The 22,427-nt window shown below is 44.4% G+C and overlaps 1 protein-coding gene across 1 annotated transcript in view; it reads right to left on the reverse strand.

The window, feature by feature from the left end:
- LOC147958112 (uncharacterized) overlaps positions 1-22,427 on the reverse strand; it is a 34,672-nt gene that overhangs the window by 9,588 nt on the left and 2,657 nt on the right. Inside the window, exon 2 of the mRNA XM_087531961.1 lies at positions 9,612-9,617. Within this exon, the coding sequence (XP_087388087.1) occupies positions 9,612-9,617 (6 nt within the window). The remainder of the gene's footprint in view (positions 1-9,611; positions 9,618-22,427) is intronic.

Consider the following 22,427-nt stretch of genomic DNA (forward strand, 5'->3'; position numbering starts at 1 on the left):
CCCGGATGGAATTGAAGCGTCTCTTGATGTGTTTGGTCCTTTTGTGAAATCTGGATTCCTTTGCCAAGGCAATTGCACCAGTATTGTCACAAAAGATTTTCATTGGACCCGATGCACTAGGTATGACACCTAGATCGGATATGAACTCCTTCATCCAGACTCCTTCATTTGCTGCTTCCGAAGCAGCTATGTACTCCGCTTCACATGTAGATCCCACTACGACGCTTTGTTTAGAACTGCACCAACTGACAGCTCCACCGTTTAATGTAAACACGTATCCGGTTTGCGATTTAGAATCGTCCGGATCAGTGTCAAAGCTTGCATCAATGTAACCTTTTATGGTGAGCTCTTTGTCACCTCCATATACGAGAAACATATCCCTAGTCCTTTTCAGGTATTTCAGGATGTTCTTGACCGCTGTCCAATGATCCACTCCTGGATTACTTTGGTACCTCCCTGCTAAACTTATAGCAAGGCACACATCAGGTCTGGTACACAGCATTGCATACATGATAGAGCCTATGGCTGAAGCATAGGGAACATCTTTCATTTTCTCTCTATCTTCTGCAGTGGTTGGGCATTGAGTCTTACTCAATTTCACACCTTGTAACACAGGCAAGAACCCTTTCTTTGCTTGATCCATTTTGAACTTCTTCAAAATTTTGTCAAGGTATGTGCTTTGTGAAAGTCCAATTAAGCGTCTTGATCTATCTCTATAGATCTTAATGCATAATATGTAAGCAGCTTCACCGAGGTCTTTCATTGAAAAACTCTTATTCAAGTATCCCTTTATGCTATCCAAAAATTCTATATCATTTCCAATTAGTAATATGTCATCCACATATAATATCAGAAATGCTACAGAGCTCCCACTCACTTTCTTGTAAATACAGGCTTCTCCGAAAGTCTGTATAAAACCAAATGCTTTGATTATACTATCAAAGCGTTTATTCCAACTCCGAGAGGCTTGCACCAGTCCATAAATGGATCGCTGGAGCTTGCACACTTTGTTAGCTCCCTTTGGATCGACAAAACCTTCCGGTTGCATCATATACAACTCTTCTTCCAGAAATCCATTCAGGAATGCAGTTTTGACATCCATCTGCCAAATTTCATAATCATAAAATGCGGCAATCGCTAACATGATTCGGACAGACTTAAGCATCGCTACGGGTGAGAAAGTCTCATCGTAGTCAACCCCTTAAACTTGTCGAAAACCTTTCGCGACAAGTCGAGCTTTGTAGACAGTAACATTATCATCAGCGTCAGTCTTCTTCTTGAAAATCCATTTATTCTCAATTGCTTGCCGATCATCGGGCAAGTCAACCAAAGCCCATACTTTGTTCTCATACATGGATCCCATCTCAGATTTCATGGCTTCAAGCCACTTTGCGGAATCTGGGCTCACCATCGCTTCTTCATAGTTCGTAGGTTCATCATGATCTAGTAGCATGACTTCCAGAACAGGATTACCGTACCACTCTGGTGCGGATCTTACTCTGGTTGATCTACGAGGTTCAGTAGTATCTTGATCTGAAGTTTCATGATCATTATCATTAGCTTCCTCACTAACTGGTGTAGGTGTCACTGAAACAGTTTTCTGTGATGTACTACTTTCCAGTAAGGGAGCAGGTACAGTTACCTCATCAAGTTCTACTTTCCTCCCACTCACTTCTTTCGAGAGAAACTCCTTCTCTAGAAAGGATCCATTTTTAGCAACGAATGTTTTGCCTTCGGATCTGTGATAGAAGGTGTACCCAACAGTCTCCTTTGGGTATCCTATGAAGACACATTTCTCCGATTTGGGTTCGAGCTTATCAGGTTGAAGCTTTTTCACATAAGAATCGCAGCCCCAAACTTTAAGAAACGACAACTTTGGTTTCTTGCCAAACCACAGTTCATAAGGCGTCGTCTCAACGGATTTTGATGGTGCCCTATTTAACGTGAATGCGGCCGTCTCTAAAGCATAACCCCAAAATGATAGCGGTAAATCTGTAAGAGACATCATAGATCGCACCATATCTAGTAAAGTACGATTACGACGTTCGGACACACCATTACACTGTGGTGTTCCGGGTGGCGTGAGTTGCGAAACTATTCCACAGTTTTTCAAATGTATACCAAACTCGTAACTCAAATATTCTCCTCCACGATCAGATCGTAGAAACTTTATTTTCTTGTTACGATGATTTTCAACTTCACTCTGAAATTCTTTGAACTTTTCAAATGTTTCAGATTTATGTTTCATTAAGTAGATATACCCATATCTTCTTAAATCATCTGTGAAGGTGAGAAAATAATGATATCCGCCACGAGCCTCAATATTCATCGGACCACATACATCGGTATGTATGATTTCCAACAAATCTGTTGCTCTCTCCATAGTACCGGAGAACGGTGTTTTAGTCATCTTGCCCATGAGGCACGGTTCGCAAGTACCAAGTGATTCATAATCAAGTGGTTCCAAAAGTCCATCAGTATGGAGTTTCTTCATGCGCTTTACACCGATATGACCTAAACGACAGTGCCACAAATAAGTTGCACTTTTATTATCAACTCTGCATCTTTTGGCTTCAACATTATGAATATGTGTATTACTACTATCGAGATTCAATAAGAATAGACCACTCTTCAAGGGTGCATGACCATAAAAGATATTACTCATATAAATAGAACAACCATTATTCTCTGATTTAAATGAATAACCGTCTCGCATTAAACAAGATCCAGATATAATGTTCATGCTCAACGCTGGCACCAAATAACAATTATTTAGGTCTAATATTAATCCCGAAGGTAGATGTAGAGGTAGCGTGCCGACCGCGATCACATCGACTTTGGAACCGTTTCCCACGCGCATCGTCACCTCGTCCTTTGCCAGTGCCCGCTTATTCCGTAGTCCCTGTTTCGAGTTGCAAATATTAGCAACAGAACCAGTATCAAATACCCAGGTGCTACTGCGAGCTCTAGTAAGGTACACATCAATAACATGTATATCACATATACCTTTGTTCACCTTGCCATCCTTCTTATCCGCCAAATACTTGGGGCAGTTCCGCTTCCAGTGACCAGTCTGCTTGCTGTAGAAGCACTCAGTTTCAGGTTTAGGTCCAGACTTGGGTTTCTTCTCTTGAGCAGCAACTTGTTTGCTGTTCTTCTTGAAGTTCCCCTTCTTCTTCCCTTTGCCCTTTTTCTTGAAACTAGTGGTCTTGTTAACCATCAACACTTGATGCTCCTTCTTGATTTCTACCTCCGCAGCTTTCAGCATTGCGAAGAGCTCGGGAATAGTCTTGTTCATCCCGTGCATATTATAGTTCATCACGAAGCTCTTGTAGCTTGGTGGCAGTGATTGGAGAATTCTGTCAATGACGCAATCATCTGGAAGATTAACTCCCAATTGAATCAAGTGATTATTATACCCAGACATTTTGAGTATATGCTCACTGACAGAACTGTTCTCCTCCATCTTGCAGCTATAGAACTTATTGGAGACTTCATATCTCTCAATCCGGGCATTTGCTTGAAATATTAACTTCAACTCCTGGAACATCTCATATGCTCCATGACGTTCAAAACGTCGTTGAAGTCCCGATTCTAAGCCGTAAAGGATGGCACACTGAACTATCGAGTAGTCATCAGCTTTGCTCTGCCAGACGTTCATAACATCTGGTGTTGCTCCAGCAGCAGGCCTGGCACCCAGCGGTGCTTCCAGGACGTAATTCTTCTGAGCAGCAATGAGGATAATCCTCAAGTTACGGACCCAGTCCGTATAATTGCTACCATCATCTTTCAACTTTGCTTTCTCAAGGAACGCATTAAAATTCAACGGAACAACAGCACGAGCCATCTATCTACAATCAACATAAACAAGCAAGATACTATCAGGTACTAAGTTCATGATAAGTTTAAGTTCAATTAATCAAATTACTTAAGAACTCCCACTTAGATAGACATCCCTCTAATCTTCTTAGTGATTACGTGATCCAAATCAACTAAACCATAACCGATCATCACGTGAGATGGAGTAGTTTTCAATGGTGAACATCGTTATGTTGATCATATCTACTATATGATTCACGCTCGACCTTTCGGTCTCCGTGTTCCGAGGCCATATCTGCATATGCTAGGCTCCTCAAGTTTAACCTGAGTATTCTGCGTGTGCAAAACTGGCTTACACCTGTTGTAGATGGACGTAGAGCTTATCACACCCGATCATCACGTGGTGTCTGGGCACGACGAACTTTGGCAACGGTGCATACTCAGGGAGAACACTTCTTGATAATTTAGTGAGAGATCATCTTATAATGCTACCGTCAATCAAAGCAAGATAAGATGCATAAAAAGATAAACATCACATGCAATCAATATAAGTGATATGATATGGCCATCATCATCTTGTGCTTGTGATCTCCATCTCCGAAGCACCGTCATGATCACCATCATCACCGGCGCGACACCTTGATCTCCATCGTAGCATCGTTGTCGTCTTGCCAATCTTATGCTTCCACGACTATCACTACCGTTTAGTAATAAAGTAAAGCATTACATCGCGATTGTATTGCATACAATAAAGCGACAACCATATGGCTCCTGCCAGTTGCCGATAACTCGGTTACAAAACATGATCATCTCATACAATAAAATTCAGCATCATGCCTTGACCATATCACATCACAACATGCCCTGCAAAAACAAGTTAGACGTCCTCTACTTTGTTGTTGCAAGTTTTACGTGGCTGCTACGGGCTTAAGTAAGAACCAATCTCACCTACGCATCAAAACCACAATGATAGTTTGTCAAATAGACTCCGTTTTAACCTTCGCAAGGACCGGGCGTAGCCATACTTGGTTCAACTAAAGTTGGAGAGACAGTCGCCCGCAAGCCATCTATGTGCAAAGCACGTCGAGGGAACCGGTCTCGCGTTAGCGTACGCGTAAGGTTGGTTCGGGTCGTCTCGTCCAACAATACCGCCGAACCAAAGTATGACATGCTGGTAGGCAGTATCACTTGTATCGTCCACAACTCACTTGTGTTCTACTCGTGCATATAACATCAACATAAATAACCTAGGCTCGGATGCCACTGTTGGGGAACGTAGTAATTTCAAAAAATTTCCTACGCACACGCAAGATCATGTGATGCATAGCAATGAGAGGGGAGAGTGTTGTCTACGTACCCAACGCAGACCGACTACGGAAGCGCTAACACGACGTAGAGGAAGTAGTCGTACGTCTTCACGATCCAACCGATCAAGCACCGAAACTACGGCACCTCCGAGTTCGAGCACACGTTCAGCTCGATGACGATCCCCGGACTCCGATCCAGCAAAGTGTCGGGGAAGAGTTTCGTCAGCACGACGGTGTGGTGATGATCTTGATGAACTACAGCAGCAGGGCTTCGCCTAAACTCCGCTACAGTATTATCGAGGAATATGGTGGCAGGGGGCACCGCACACGGCTAGGGAATAGATCACGTGGATCAACTTGTGTGTCTAGAGGTGCCCCCTGCCCCCGTATATAAATGATCCAAGGGGGAGGGCTGGCCAGCCAAGGAGGAGGGCGCAGGAGAGTCCTACTCCCTCTGGGAGTAGGATTCCCCCCCCCCCAATCGTAGTCCAACTAGGATTCCTCGGAGGGGAAAGAGGGAGAGGGGGGCCGGCCACCTTCTCCTAGTCCTAATAGGACTAGGGGAGGGGGGAGGTGCGCAGCCACCTTGGGCTGCCCCTTTCTACTTTCCACTAAAGCCCATTAAGGCCCATATGGCTCCCGGGGGGTTCCGGTAACCTCCCGGTACTCCGGTAAAAATCCCGATTTCACCCGGAACACTTCCGATATCCAAACATAGGCTTCCAATATATCAATCTTTACGTCTCGACCATTTTGAGACTCCTCGTCATGTCCGTGATCACATCCGGGACTCCGAACAACCTTCGGTACATCAAAATGCATAAACTCATAATATAACTATCATCGTAACCTTAAGCGTGCGGACCCTACGGGTTCGAGAACAATGTAGACATGACCGAGACACGTCTCCGGTCAATAACCAATAGCGGGACCTGGATGCCCATATTGGCTCCTACATATTCTACGAAGATCTTTATCGGTCAGACCGCATAACAACATACGTTGTTCCCTTTGTCATCGGTATGTTACTTGCCCGAGATTCGATCGTCGGTATCCAATACCTAGTTCAATCTCGTTACCGGTAAGTCTCTTTACTCGTTCCGTAATACATCATCTCACAACTAACATATTAGTTGTAATGCTTGCAAGGCTTATGTGATGTGCATTACCGAGAGGGCCCAGAGATACCTCTCCGACAATCGGAGTGACAAAACCTAATCTCGAAATACGCCAACCCAACATGTACCATTGGAGACACCTGTAGTACTCCTTTATAATCACCCAGTTACGTTGTGACGTTTGGTAGTACCCAAAGTGTTCCTCCGGTAAACGGGAGTTGCATAATCTCATAGTTATAGGAACATGTATAAGTCATGAAGAAAGCAATAGCAACATACTAAACGATCGGGTGCTAAGCTAATGGAATGGGTCATGTCAATCAGATCATTCAACTAATGATGTGACCTCGTTAATCAAATAACAACTCATTGTTCATGGTTAGGAAACATAACCATCTTTGATTAACGAGCTAGTCAAGTAGAGGCATACTAGTGACACTTTGTTTGTCTATGTATTCACACATGTATTATGTTTCCGGTTAATACAATTCTAGCATGAATAATAAACATTTATCATGATTATAAGGAAATAAATAATAACTTTATTATTGCCTCTAGGGCATATTTCCTTCAGTCTCCCACTTGCACTAGAGTCAATAATCTAGATTACACTGTAATGATTCTAACACCCATGGAGCCTTGGTGCTGATCATGTTTTGCTCGTGGGAGAGGCTTAGTCAACGGGTCTGCAACATTCAGATCCGTATGTATCTTGCAAATCTCTATGTCTCCCACCTGGACTAGATCCCGGATGGAATTGAAGCGTCTCTTGATGTGTTTGGTCCTTTTGTGAAATCTGGATTCCTTTGCCAAGGCAATTGCACCAGTATTGTCACAAAAGATTTTCATTGGACCCGATGCACTAGGTATGACACCTAGATCGGATATGAACTCCTTCATCCAGACTCCTTCATTTGCTGCTTCCGAAGCAGCTATGTACTCCGCTTCACATGTAGATCCCACTACGACGCTTTGTTTAGAACTGCACCAACTGACAGCTCCACCGTTTAATGTAAACACGTATCCGGTTTGCGATTTAGAATCGTCCGGATCAGTGTCAAAGCTTGCATCAATGTAACCTTTTATGGTGAGCTCTTTGTCACCTCCATATACGAGAAACATATCCCTAGTCCTTTTCAGGTATTTCAGGATGTTCTTGACCGCTATCCAAAGATCCACTCCTGGATTACTTTGGTACCTCCCTGCTAAACTTATAGCAAGGCACACATCAGGTCTGGTACACAGCATTGCATACATGATAGAGCCTATGGCTGAAGCATAGGGAACATCTTTCATTTTCTCTCTATCTTCTGCAGTGGTTGGGCATTGAGTCTTACTCAATTTCACACCTTGTAACACAGGCAAGAACCCTTTCTTTGCTTGATCCATTTTGAACTTCTTCAAAATTTTGTCAAGGTATGTGCTTTGTGAAAGTCCAATTAAGCGTCTTGATCTATCTCTATAGATCTTAATGCATAATATGTAAGCAGCTTCACCGAGGTCTTTCATTGAAAAACTCTTATTCAAGTATCCCTTTATGCTATCCAAAAATTCTATATCATTTCCAATTAGTAATATGTCATCCACATATAATATCAGAAATGCTACAGAGCTCCCACTCACTTTCTTGTAAATACAGGCTTCTCCGAAAGTCTGTATAAAACCAAATGCTTTGATTATACTATCAAAGCGTTTATTCCAACTCCGAGAGGCTTGCACCAGTCCATAAATGGATCGCTGGAGCTTGCACACTTTGTTAGCTCCCTTTGGATCGACAAAACCTTCCGGTTGCATCATATACAACTCTTCTTCCAGAAATCCATTCAGGAATGCAGTTTTGACATCCATCTGCCAAATTTCATAATCATAAAATGCGGCAATCGCTAACATGATTCGGACAGACTTAAGCATCGCTACGGGTGAGAAAGTCTCATCGTAGTCAACCCCTTAAACTTGTCGAAAACCTTTCGCGACAAGTCGAGCTTTGTAGACAGTAACATTACCATCAGCGTCAGTCTTCTTCTTGAAAATCCATTTATTCTCAATTGCTTGCCGATCATCGGGCAAGTCAACCAAAGCCCATACTTTGTTCTCATACATGGATCCCATCTCAGATTTCATGGCTTCAAGCCACTTTGCGGAATCTGGGCTCACCATCGCTTCTTCATAGTTCGTAGGTTCATCATGATCTAGTAGCATGACTTCCAGAACAGGATTACCGTACCACTCTGGTGCGGATCTTACTCTGGTTGATCTACGAGGTTCAGTAGTATCTTGATCTGAAGTTTCATGATCATTATCATTAGCTTCCTCACTAACTGGTGTAGGTGTCACTGAAACAGTTTTCTGTGATGTACTACTTTCCAGTAAGGGAGCAGGTACAGTTACCTCATCAAGTTCTACTTTCCTCCCACTCACTTCTTTCGAGAGAAACTCCTTCTCTAGAAAGGATCCATTTTTAGCAACGAATGTTTTGCCTTCGGATCTGTGATAGAAGGTGTACCCAACAGTCTCCTTTGGGTATCCTATGAAGACACATTTCTCCGATTTGGGTTCGAGCTTATCAGGTTGAAGCTTTTTCACATAAGAATCGCAGCCCCAAACTTTAAGAAACGACAACTTTGGTTTCTTGCCAAACCATAGTTCATAAGGCGTCGTCTCAACGGATTTTGATGGTGCCCTATTTAACGTGAATGCGGCCGTCTCTAAAGCATAACCCCAAAATGATAGCGGTAAATCTGTAAGAGACATCATAGATCGCACCATATCTAGTAAAGTACGATTACGACGTTCGGACACACCATTACACTGTGGTGTTCCGGGTGGCGTGAGTTGCGAAACTATTCCACAGTTTTTCAAATGTATACCAAACTCGTAACTCAAATATTCTCCTCCACGATCAGATCGTAGAAACTTTATTTTCTTGTTACGATGATTTTCAACTTCACTCTGAAATTCTTTGAACTTTTCAAATGTTTCAGATTTATGTTTCATTAAGTAGATATACCCATATCTTCTTAAATCATCTGTGAAGGTAAGAAAATAATGATATCCGCCACGAGCCTCAATATTCATCGGACCACATACATCGGTATGTATGATTTCCAACAAATCTGTTGCTCTCTCCATAGTACCGGAGAACGGTGTTTTAGTCATCTTGCCCATGAGGCACGGTTCGCAAGTACCAAGTGATTCATAATCAAGTGGTTCCAAAAGTCCATCAGTATGGAGTTTCTTCATGCGCTTTACACCGATATGACCTAAACGACAGTGCCACAAATAAGTTGCACTTTTATTATCAACTCTGCATCTTTTGGCTTCAACATTATGAATATGTGTATTACTACTATCGAGATTCAATAAGAATAGACCACTCTTCAAGGGTGCATGACCATAAAAGATATTACTCATATAAATAGAACAACCATTATTCTCTGATTTAAATGAATAACCGTCTCGCATTAAACAAGATCCAGATATAATGTTCATGCTCAACGCTGGCACCAAATAACAATTATTTAGGTCTAATATTAATCCCGAAGGTAGATGTAGAGGTAGCGTGCCGACCGCGATCACATCGACTTTGGAACCGTTTCCCACGCGCATCGTCACCTCGTCCTTTGCCAGTGCCCGCTTATTCCGTAGTCCCTGTTTCGAGTTGCAAATATTAGCAACAGAACCAGTATCAAATACCCAGGTGCTACTGCGAGCTCTAGTAAGGTACACATCAATAACATGTATATCACATATACCTTTGTTCACCTTGCCATCCTTCTTATCCGCCAAATACTTGGGGCAGTTCCGCTTCCAGTGACCAGTCTGCTTGCTGTAGAAGCACTCAGTTTCAGGTTTAGGTCCAGACTTGGGTTTCTTCTCTTGAGCAGCAACTTGTTTGCTGTTCTTCTTGAAGTTCCCCTTCTTCTTCCCTTTGCCCTTTTTCTTGAAACTAGTGGTCTTGTTAACCATCAACACTTGATGCTCCTTCTTGATTTCTACCTCCGCAGCTTTCAGCATTGCGAAGAGCTCGGGAATAGTCTTGTTCATCCCGTGCATATTATAGTTCATCACGAAGCTCTTGTAGCTTGGTGGCAGTGATTGGAGAATTCTGTCAATGACGCAATCATCTGGAAGATTAACTCCCAATTGAATCAAGTGATTATTATACCCAGACATTTTGAGTATATGCTCACTGACAGAACTGTTCTCCTCCATCTTGCAGCTATAGAACTTATTGGAGACTTCATATCTCTCAATCCGGGCATTTGCTTGAAATATTAACTTCAACTCCTGGAACATCTCATATGCTCCATGACGTTCAAAACGTCGTTGAAGTCCCGATTCTAAGCCGTAAAGGATGGCACACTGAACTATCGAGTAGTCATCAGCTTTGCTCTGCCAGACGTTCATAACATCTGGTGTTGCTCCAGCAGCAGGCCTGGCACCCAGCGGTGCTTCCAGGACGTAATTCTTCTGAGCAGCAATGAGGATAATCCTCAAGTTACGGACCCAGTCCGTATAATTGCTACCATCATCTTTCAACTTTGCTTTCTCAAGGAACGCATTAAAATTCAACGGAACAACAGCACGAGCCATCTATCTACAATCAACATAAACAAGCAAGATACTATCAGGTACTAAGTTCATGATAAGTTTAAGTTCAATTAATCAAATTACTTAAGAACTCCCACTTAGATAGACATCCCTCTAATCTTCTTAGTGATTACGTGATCCAAATCAACTAAACCATAACCGATCATCACGTGAGATGGAGTAGTTTTCAATGGTGAACATCGTTATGTTGATCATATCTACTATATGATTCACGCTCGACCTTTCGGTCTCCGTGTTCCGAGGCCATATCTGCATATGCTAGGCTCGTCAAGTTTAACCTGAGTATTCTGCGTGTGCAAAACTGGCTTACACCTGTTGTAGATGGACGTAGAGCTTATCACACCCGATCATCACGTGGTGTCTGGGCACGACGAACTTTGGCAACGGTGCATACTCAGGGAGAACACTTCTTGATAATTTAGTGAGAGATCATCTTATAATGCTACCGTCAATCAAAGCAAGATAAGATGCATAAAAAGATAAACATCACATGCAATCAATATAAGTGATATGATATGGCCATCATCATCTTGTGCTTGTGATCTCCATCTCCGAAGCACCGTCATGATCACCATCATCACCGGCGCGACACCTTGATCTCCATCGTAGCATCGTTGTCGTCTCGCCAATCTTATGCTTCCACGACTATCACTACCGTTTAGTAATAAAGTAAAGCATTACATCGCGATTGTATTGCATACAATAAAGCGACAACCATATGGCTCCTGCCAGTTGCCGATAACTCGGTTACAAAACATGATCATCTCATACAATAAAATTCAGCATCATGCCTTGACCATATCACATCACAACATGCCCTGCAAAAACAAGTTAGACGTCCTCTACTTTGTTGTTGCAAGTTTTACGTGGCTGCTACGGGCTTAAGTAAGAACCAATCTCACCTACGCATCAAAACCACAATGATAGTTTGTCAAATAGACTCCGTTTTAACCTTCGCAAGGACCGGGCGTAGCCATACTTGGTTCAACTAAAGTTGGAGAGACAGTCGCCCGCAAGCCATCTATGTGCAAAGCACGTCGAGGGAACCGGTCTCGCGTTAGCGTACGCGTAAGGTTGGTTCGGGTCGTCTCGTCCAACAATACCGCCGAACCAAAGTATGACATGCTGGTAGGCAGTATCACTTGTATCGTCCACAACTCACTTGTGTTCTACTCGTGCATATAACATCAACATAAATAACCTAGGCTCGGATGCCACTGTTGGGGAACGTAGTAATTTCAAAAAAATTCCTACGCACACGCAAGATCATGTGATGCATAGCAATGAGAGGGGAGAGTGTTGTCTACGTACCCAACGCAGACCGACTACGGAAGCGCTAACACGACGTAGAGGAAGTAGTCGTACGTCTTCACGATCCAACCGATCAAGCACCGAAACTACGGCACCTCCGAGTTCGAGCACACGTTCAGCTCGATGACGATCCCCGGACTCCGATCCAGCAAAGTGTCGGGGAAGAGTTTCGTCAGCACGACGGTGTGGTGATGATCTTGATGAACTACAGCAGCAGGGCTTCGCCTAAACTCCGCTACAGTATTATCGAGGAATATGGTGGCAGGGGGCACCGCACACGGCTAGGGAATAGATCACGTGGATCAACTTGTGTGTCTAGAGGTGCCCCCTGCCCCCGTATATAAATGATCCAAGGGGGAGGGCTGGCCGGCCAAGGAGGAGGGTGCAGGAGAGTCCTACTCCCTCTGGGAGTAGGATTCCCCCCCCCCAATCCTAGTCCAACTAGGATTCCTCGGAGGGGAAAGAGGGAGAGGGGGGCCGGCCACCTTCTCCTAGTCCTAATAGGACTAGGGGAGGGGGGAGGTGCGCAGCCACCTTGGGCTGCCCCTTTCTCCTTTCCACTAAAGCCCATTAAGGCCCATATGGCTCCCGGGGGGTTCCGGTAACCTCCCGGTACTCCGGTAAAAATCCCGATTTCACCCGGAACACTTCCGATATCCAAACATAGGCTTCCAATATATCAATCTTTACGTCTCGACCATTTTGAGACTCCTCGTCATGTCCGTGATCACATCCGGGACTCCGAACAACCTTCGGTACATCAAAATGCATAAACTCATAATATAACTATCATCGTAACCTTAAGCGTGCGGACCCTACGGGTTCGAGAACAATGTAGACATGACCGAGACACGTCTCCGGTCAATAACCAATAGCGGGACCTGGATGCCCATATTGGCTCCTACATATTCTACGAAGATCTTTATCGGTCAGACCGCATAACAACATACGTTGTTCCCTTTGTCATCGGTATGTTACTTGCCCGAGATTCGATCGTCGGTATCCAATACCTAGTTCAATCTCGTTACCGGTAAGTCTCTTTACTCGTTCCGTAATACATCATCTCACAACTAACATATTAGTTGTAATGCTTGCAAGGCTTATGTGATGTGCATTACCGAGAGGGCCCAGAGATACCTCTCCGACAATCGGAGTGACAAAACCTAATCTCGAAATACGCCAACCCAACATGTACCATTGGAGACACCTGTAGTACTCCTTTATAATCACCCAGTTACGTTGTGACGTTTGGTAGTACCCAAAGTGTTCCTCCGGTAAACGGGAGTTGCATAATCTCATAGTTATAGGAACATGTATAAGTCATGAAGAAAGCAATAGCAACATACTAAACGATCGGGTGCTAAGCTAATGGAATGGGTCATGTCAATCAGATCATTCAACTAATGATGTGACCTCGTTAATCAAATAACAACTCATTGTTCATGGTTAGGAAACATAACCATCTTTGATTAACGAGCTAGTCAAGTAGAGGCATACTAGTGACACTTTGTTTGTCTATGTATTCACACATGTATTATGTTTCCGGTTAATACAATTCTAGCATGAATAATAAACATTTATCATGATTATAAGGAAATAAATAATAACTTTATTATTGCCTCTAGGGCATATTTCCTTCACTTGGGCCTTCCCCCTGCGCCTAGGGTTGGGAACCCTAGGGTGGGGGGGGGGGGCGCCCCACTTGTCTTGGGGGGCACTCCACCCCCCTTGGCCGCCGCCCCCTTGAGAGATTGGATCTCCAGGGCCGCCCCCCCTGGGGACCCTATAGATAGAGGGGGGAGGGAGGGCAGCCGCACCCATGCCCCTGGCGCCTCCCTCTCCCCTCCAACACCTCCTCCTCCTCCGTAGAGAACGGCGAAGCCCTGCTGCGGTGACTGCTGCATCCACCACCACACCGTCGTGCTGCTGGATCTTCATCAACCTCTCCTTCCCCCTTGCTGGATCAAGAAGGAGGAGACGTCACGCTGACCGTACGTGTGTTGAACGCGGAGGTGCCGTCCGTTCGGCGCTAGGATCTCCAGTGATTTGGATCACGTCGAGTACAACTTCCTCATCCCCGTTCTTTGAACGCTTCCGCGCGTGATCTACAAAGGTATGTAGATGCAATCCGATCACTTGTTGCTAGATGAACTCATAGATGGATCTTGGTGAAACCGTAGGAAATTTTTTGTTTTCTGCAACGTTCCCCAACAGTGGCATCATGAGCTAAGTCTATGCGTAGTTCTTTTTTGCACAAGTAGAACACAATTTGTTGTGGGCGTAGATGTTGTCAACTTTCTTGCCGCTACTAGTCTTATTTTGCTTCAACGGTATTGTGGGATGAAGCGGCCCGGACCAACCTTACACGTACGCTTACGTGAGACCGGTTCCACCGACTGACATGCACTAGTTGCATAAGGTGGCTGGCGGGTGTCTGTCTCTCCCACTTTAGTTGGAGCGAATTCGATGAAAAGGGTCCTTATGAAGGGTAAATATAAGTTACAAATCACGTTGTGGCTTTCACGTAGGTAAGAAAACGTTCTTGCTAGAACCCTATTGCAGCCACGTAAAACTTGCAACAACAATTAGAGGACGTCTAACTTGTTTTTGCAGCAAGTGTTTTGTGATGTGATATGGCCAAAGTTGTGATGAATGATGAATGATATATATGTGATGTATGAGATGTTCATGCTATTGTAATAGGAATCACGACTTGCATGTCGATGAGTATGACAACCGGCAGGAGCCATAGGAGTTGTCTTTATTTTTTGTATGACCTACGTGTCATTGAGAAACGCCATGTAAATTACTTTACTTTATTGCTAAACGTGTTAGCCATAGTAGTAGAAGTAATAGTTGGCGAGAAACTTCATGGAGACACGATGATGGAGATCATGGTGTCATGCCGGTGACAAGATGATCATGGAGCCCCAAGATGAAGATCAAAGGAGCTATGTGATATTGGCCATATCATGTCACTATTATTATTTGATTGCATGTGATGTTTATCATGTTTTTGCATCTTGTTTACTTAAAACGACGGTAGTAAATAAGATGATCCCTCATAATAATTTCAAGAAAGTGTTCCCCCTAACTGTGCACCGTTGCGACAGTTCGTTGTTTCGAAGCACCACGTGATGATCGGGTGTGATAGATTTCAACGTTCACATACAACGGGTGTAAGACAGATTTACACATGCAAACACTTAGGTTGACTTGACAAGCCTAGCATGTACAGACATGGCCTCGGAACACAGAAGACCGAAAGGTCGAGCATGAGTCGTATAGAAGATACGATCAACATGAAAATGTTCACCGATGTTGGCTAGTCCGTCTCACATGATGATCGGACACAGCCTAGTTAACTCGGATCATGTTATACTTAGATGACTGGAGGGATGTCTATCTGAGTGGGAGTTCATTGAACAATTTGTTTTAGATGAACTTAATTATCATGAACTTAGTCTAAAATCTTTACAACGTGTATTGTAGATCAAATGGCCAACGTTGTCCTCAACTTCAACGCGTTCCTAGAGAAAACCAAGCTGAAAGATGATGGCAGCAACTATACGGACTAGGTCCGGAACCTGAGGATCATCCTCATAGCTGCCAAGAAAGATTATGTCCTACAAGCACCGCTAGGTGACGCACCTGTTCTCCTTGCAGAACAAGACGTTATGAACGCTTGGCAGACACGTACCGATGATTACTCCCTTGTTCAGTGCGGCATGCTTTACAGTTTAGAACCGGGGCTCCAAAAGCGTTTTGAGAGACACGGAGCATATGAGATGTTCGAAGAGCTGAAAATGGTTTTTCAAGCTCATGCCCGGGTCGAGAGATATGAAGTCTCCGACAAGTTCTTCAGTTGTAAGATGGAGGAAAATAGTTCTGTCAGTGAGCACATACTCACTATGTCTGGGTTACATAACTGCTTAACTCAGCTGGGAGTTAATCTCCCAGATGACGCAGTCATTGACAGAATCCTTCAGTCGCTTCCACCGAGCTACAAGAGCTTTGTGATGAACTTCAATATGCAGGGGATGGAAAAGACCATTCCTGAAGTATTTGCAATGCTGAAATCAGCAGAGGTAGAAGTCAAAAAGGAACATCAAGTGTTGATGGTGAATAAAACCACTAAGTTCAAGAAAGGAAAGGGTAAGAAGAACTTCAAGAAGGACGGCAAGGGAGTTGCCGCGCCCGGCAAGCAAGCTGCCGGGAAGAAGCCAAAGAATGGACCCAAGACCGAGACTGAGTGTTTTTATTGCAAGGGAAGTGGTCACTGGAAGCGGAACTGCCCCAAATACTTAGCAGACAAGAAGGCCGGCATCACGAAAGTTATATGTGATATACATGTAATTGATGTGTACCTTACCAGTACTCGTAGTAGCTCCTGGGTATTTGATACCGGTGCGGTTGCTCACATTTGTAACTCAAAGCAGGAGCTGCGGAATAAGCGGAGACTGGCGAAGGACGAGGTGACGATGCGCGTCGGGAATGGTTCCAAGGTCGATGTGATCGCCGTCGGCACGCTACCTCTACATTTACCTACGGGATTAGTTTTGAACCTCAATAATTGTTATTTAGTGCCAAGTTTGAGCATGAACATTGTATCAGGATCTCGTTTAATACGAGATGGCTACTCATTTAAATCCGAGAATAATGGTTGTTCTATTTATATGAGAGATATGTTTTATGGTCATGCTCCGATGGTGAATGGTTTATTCTTAATGAATCTCGAGCGTAATACTACACATATTCATAGTGTGAATACCAAAAGATGTAAGGTTGATAATGATAGTCCCACATACTTGTGGCACTGCCGCCTTGGTCACATAGGTGTCAAACACATGAAGAAGCTCCATGCAGATGGACTTTTAGAGTCTCTTGATTACGAATCATTTGACACATGCGAACCATGCCTCATGGGTAAAATGACCAAGACTCCATTCTCAGGAACAATGGAGCGAGCAACCAACTTATTGGAAATCATACATACTGATGTGTGCGGTCCAATGAGTGTTGAGGCTCGTGGTGGCTATCGTTATGTTCTCACCCTCACTGATAACTTGAGTAGATATGGGTATGTCTACTTAATGAAACACAAGTCTGAGACCTTTGAAAGGTTCAAGGAATTTCAGAGTGAGGTTGAGAATCAACGTGACAGGAAAATCAAGTTCCTACGATCAGATTGTGGAGGAGAATACTTGAGTCATGAATTTGGCACACACTTAAGAAAATGTGGAATAGTTTCACAACTCACACCGCCTGGAACACCTCAGCGTAATGGTGTGTCCGAACGTCGTAATCGCACTCTATTAGATATGGTGCGATCTATGATGTCTCTTACCGATTTATCGCTATCTTTTTGGGGCTATGCTTTAGAGACTGCCGCATTCACTTTAAATAGGGCTCCGTCAAAATCCGTTGAGACGACACCGTTTGAGTTATGGTTTGGGAAGAAACCTAAGCTGTCGTTTCTAAAAGTTTGGGGATGCGATGCTTATGTCAAGAAACTTCAACCTGAAAAGCTCGAACCCAAGTCGGAAAAATGCGTCTTCATAGGATACCCTAAAGAAACTATTGGGTATACCTTCTACCTCAGATCCGAAGGCAAGATCTTTGTTGCCAAGAATGGATCCTTTCTAGAGAAGGAGTTTCTCTCGAAAGAAGTAAGTGGGAGGAAAGTAGAACTTGATGAAGTATTACCTCTTGAACCGGAAAATGGCGCAACTCAAGAAAATGTTCCTGAGGTGCCTACCCCGACTAGAGAGGAAGTTAATGATGATGATCATAAAACTTCAAATCAAGTTGCTACTGAACTTCGTAGGTCCACAAGGACACGTTCCGCACCAGAGTGGTACGGCAACCCTGTCTTGAAATCATGTTGTTGGACAACGGTGAACCTTCGAACTATGAAGAAGTGATGGCGGGCCCGGATTCCGACAAATGGCAGGAAGCCATGAAATCCGAGATAGGATCCATGTATGAAAACAAAGTATGGACTTTGACTGACTTGCCCGTTGAACGGCGAGCCATAGAAAATAAATGGATCTTTAAGAAGAAGACAGACGCGGATGGTAATGTGACCATCTATAAAGCTCGGCTTGTCGCTAAGGGTTATCAAAAAGTTCAAGGGGTTGACTACGATGAGACTTTCTCACCGGTAGTGAAGCTGAAGTCCGTCCTAATCATGTTAGCAATTGCCGCATTCTATGATTATGAGATATGTCAAATGGACGTCAAAACGGCATTCCTTAATGGTTTCCTTAAGGAAGAATTGTATATGATGCAGCCGGAAGGTTTTGTCGATCCTAAGAATGCTGACAAGGTGTGCAAGCTCCAACGCTCGATTTATGGGCTGGTGCAAGCATCTCGGAGTTGGAACATTTGCTTTGATGAGATGATCAAAGCGTTTGGGTTTATGCAGACTTATGGAGAAGCCTGCGTTTACAAGAAAGTGAGTGGGAGCTCTGTAGCATTTCTCATATTATATGTAGATGACATACTTTTGATGGGAAATGATATAGAGCTTTTGGACAGCATTAAGGCCTACTTGAATAAGAGTTTTTCAATGAAGGACCTTGGAGAAGCTGCTTATATATTAGGCATCAAAATCTATAGAGATAGATCGAGACGCCTCATAGGTCTTTCACAAAGCACATACCTTGATAAGATATTGAAGAAGTTCAATATGGATCAATCTAAGAAGGGGTTCTTGCCTGTGTTACAAGGTATGAAATTGAGCTCAGCTCAATGTCCGACCACGGTAGAAGATATAGAAGAGATGAGCGTCATCCCCTATGCATCAGCCATAGGTTCTATTATGTATGCCATGCTGTGTACCAGACCTGATGTAAACCTTGCCGTAAGTTTGGTAGGAAGGTACCAAAGTAATCCCGGCAAGGAACACTGGACAGCGGTCAAGAATATCCTGAAGTACCTGAAAAGGACTAAGGAAATGTTTCTCGTTTATGGAGGTGACGAAGAGCTCGTCGTAAAGGGTTACGTCGACGCTAGCTTCGACACAGATCTGGATGACTCTAAGTCACAAACCGGATACGTGTATATTTTGAATGGTGGGGCAGTAAGCTGGTGCAGTTGCAAGCAGAGCATCGTGGCGGGATCTACATGTGAAGCGGAGTACATGGCAGCCTCAGAGGCAGCACATGAAGCAATATGGGTGAAGGAGTTCATCACCGACCTAGGAGTCATACCCAATGCGTCGGGGCCGATCAAACTCTTCTGTGACAACACTGGAGCTATTGCACTTGCCAAGGAGCCCAGGTTTCACAAGAAGACAAGGCACATCAAGCGTCGCTTCAACTCCATTCGTGAAAATGTTCAAGATGGAGACATAGATATTTGTAAAGTACATACAGACCTGAATGTAGCAGATCCGTTGACTAAACCTCTCCCTAGAGCAAAACATGATCAACACCAGAATTCCATGGGTGTTTGATTCATCACAATGTAACTAGATTATTGACTCTAGTGCAAGTGGGAGACTGTTGGAAATATGCCCTAGAGGCAATAATAAAAGGATTGTTATTATATTTCCTTGTTCATGATAATTGTCTTTTATTCATGCTATAATTGTGTTATCCGGAAATCGTAATACATGTGTGAATACATAGACACCAACATGTCCCTAGTAAGCCTCTAGTTGACTAGCTCGTTGATCAACAGATAGTCATGGTTTCCTGGCTATGGACATTGGATGTCATTGATAATGAGATCACATCATTAGGAGAATGATGTGATGGACAAGACCCAATCTTAAACATAGCACAAGATCGTATAGTTCGTTTGCTAGAGTTTTTCCAATGTCAAGTATCTTTTCCTTAGACCATGAGATCATGTAACTCCCGGATACCGTAGGAGTACTTTGGGTGTACCAAACGTCACAACGTAACTGGGTGACTATAAAGGTATACTACGGGTATCTCCGAAAGTGTCTGTTGGGTTGACACGGATCAAGACTGGGATTTGTCACTCCGTATGACGAAGAGGTATCTCTGGGCCCACTCGGTAATGCATCATCATAATGAGCTCAAAGTGACCAAGTGTCTGGTCACGGGATCATGCATTACGGTACGAGTAAAGTGACTTGCCGGTAACGATATTGAACGAGGTATTGGGATACCGACGATCGAATCTCGGGCAAGTAACGTACCGATTGACAAAGGGAATTGCATACGGGGTTGCGTGAATCCTCGACATCGTGGTTCATCCGATGAGATCATCGAGGAGCATGTGGGAGCCAACATGGGTATCCAGATCCCGCTATTGGTTATTGACGAAGAGCCATCTCGGTCATGTCTACATGTCTCCCGAACCCGTAGGGTCTACACACTTAAGGTTCGGTGATGCTAGGGTTGTAGAGATATGTATATGCAGTAACCCGAAAGTTGTTCGGAGTCCCGGATGAGATCCCGGACGTCACGAGGAGTTCCGGAATGGTCCGGAGGTAAAGAATTATATATAGGAAGTGCTATTTCGACCATCGGGACAAGTTTTGGGGTTACCGGTATTGTACCGGGACCACCGGAAGGGTCCTGGGGGTCCACCGGGTGGGGCCACCTATCCCGGAGGGCCCCATGGGCTGAAGTGGGAGGGGAGCCAGCCCCTAGTGGGCTGGTGCGCCCCCCTTGGGCCTTCCCCCTGCGCCTAGGGTTGGGAACCCTAGGGTGGGGGGGGGGGCGCCCCACTTGTCTTGAGGGGCACTCCACCCCCCTTGGCAGCCGCCCCTTGGGAGATTGGATCTCCAGGGCCGGCGCCCCCCCTGGGGACCCTATATATATAGAGGGGGGAGGGAGGGCAGCCGCACCCATGCCCCTGGCGCCTCCCTCTCCCCTCCAACACCTCCTCCTCCTCCGTAGAGAACGGCGAAGCCCTGCTGCGGTGACTGCTGCATCCACCACCACGCCGTCGTGCTGCTGGATCTTCAGCAACCTCTCCTTCCCCCTTACTGGATCAAGAAGGAGGAGACGTCACACTGACCGTACGTGTGTTGAACGCGGAGGTGTCGTCCGTTCGGCGCTAGGATCTCCGGTGATTTGGATCACGTCGAGTACAACTTCCTCATCCCTGTTCTTTGAACGCTTCCGCGCGTGATCTACAAAGGTATGTAGATGCAATCCGATCACTCATTTCTAGATGAACTCATAGATGGATCTTGGTGAAACCGTAGGAAATTTTTTGTTTTCTGCAACGTTCCCCAACATCCAACACCTGACATTGAACCACCACAATTCAAAGATGACAAGAAGGGGCCAGCAGAAGAGGAAAAAAGGAAAGTTTGAGCCACCTCAAGCAAAGCAGACATCTAGGATGGCTACTATAACATGTGGGAACTGCAAGCTGCAAGGACACAAGTACACAAGTTGTCCAAAGCCATTGTGGCTTGATCTGCAAATCAGGAGGAACAAGCACATGGTATTTTCATTTTGAAATTAGTTGAGTGTTCATTTCTATTGACCGATCATTATAGGGTTAATTAGATAAATGCCACTCCAATTATGGCGATTCATAAAAATGCCATTGCAATTTCCAAACTTTGAAAAATGCCACTGCAAATTTTGCAATCTTTGAAGAACACCACTGCAGACTTCGAAAAATGCCACTGGAAGTGGCATGAAATGGCATTTTTCAAAGTTTGGAAATTGTGGTGGCATTTCTCAGAATCGCCATAATTGGAGTGGCATTTATCAAATTAACCCATCATTATAAAGTTGTTTAATTTTTTAATTACAGGAAAACAGGACTGTACCTGAATGGCACCATGGTGCAGCTTCATCAGCTACTGGAAGTGCTAGGGGTGCACCATCATCATCTACTACAAACTCCTCTCCTGCTGCTGCAAGAGGTGCAAAGACTACTAGTGCGGCTGGAAGGGGTGCAGCCTCATCTCCTGCTGCTGGAAGGGGTGCTAGTTCATCTGCTGCTGCTGGAAGAGGAGCAAAGTCTGCTACTACTCCTGGAAGGGGTGCTAGTTCTTCTCCTACTGCTGGGAGAGGTGCAAGATCTTCCACTGCTGCTGGAAGGGGTGCAAAAAGGTTCAAGCCTCCAAGAAGTTCTGCAGAAGCTTCTACTAGCCAGCCTGCAGGCAGTAGGCCAAAGAGGACAAAGTACATGAGCAAGAGGATGGAGGGGTACTTTTATGCCAGTGGGAACTATTAAATGCTCAAATTTGAAGTCTGTATGCAAGTGCATGTGTGCTAAATCAGGCATTACATCACTTTATTTATAACATTATGAACCT

This window comes from Triticum urartu, chromosome 7A (genome assembly GCF_056163025.1).
Source record: "Triticum urartu cultivar PI428250 chromosome 7A, HENAU_Tu73, whole genome shotgun sequence".
Lineage (NCBI taxonomy): Eukaryota > Viridiplantae > Streptophyta > Magnoliopsida > Poales > Poaceae > Triticum > Triticum urartu.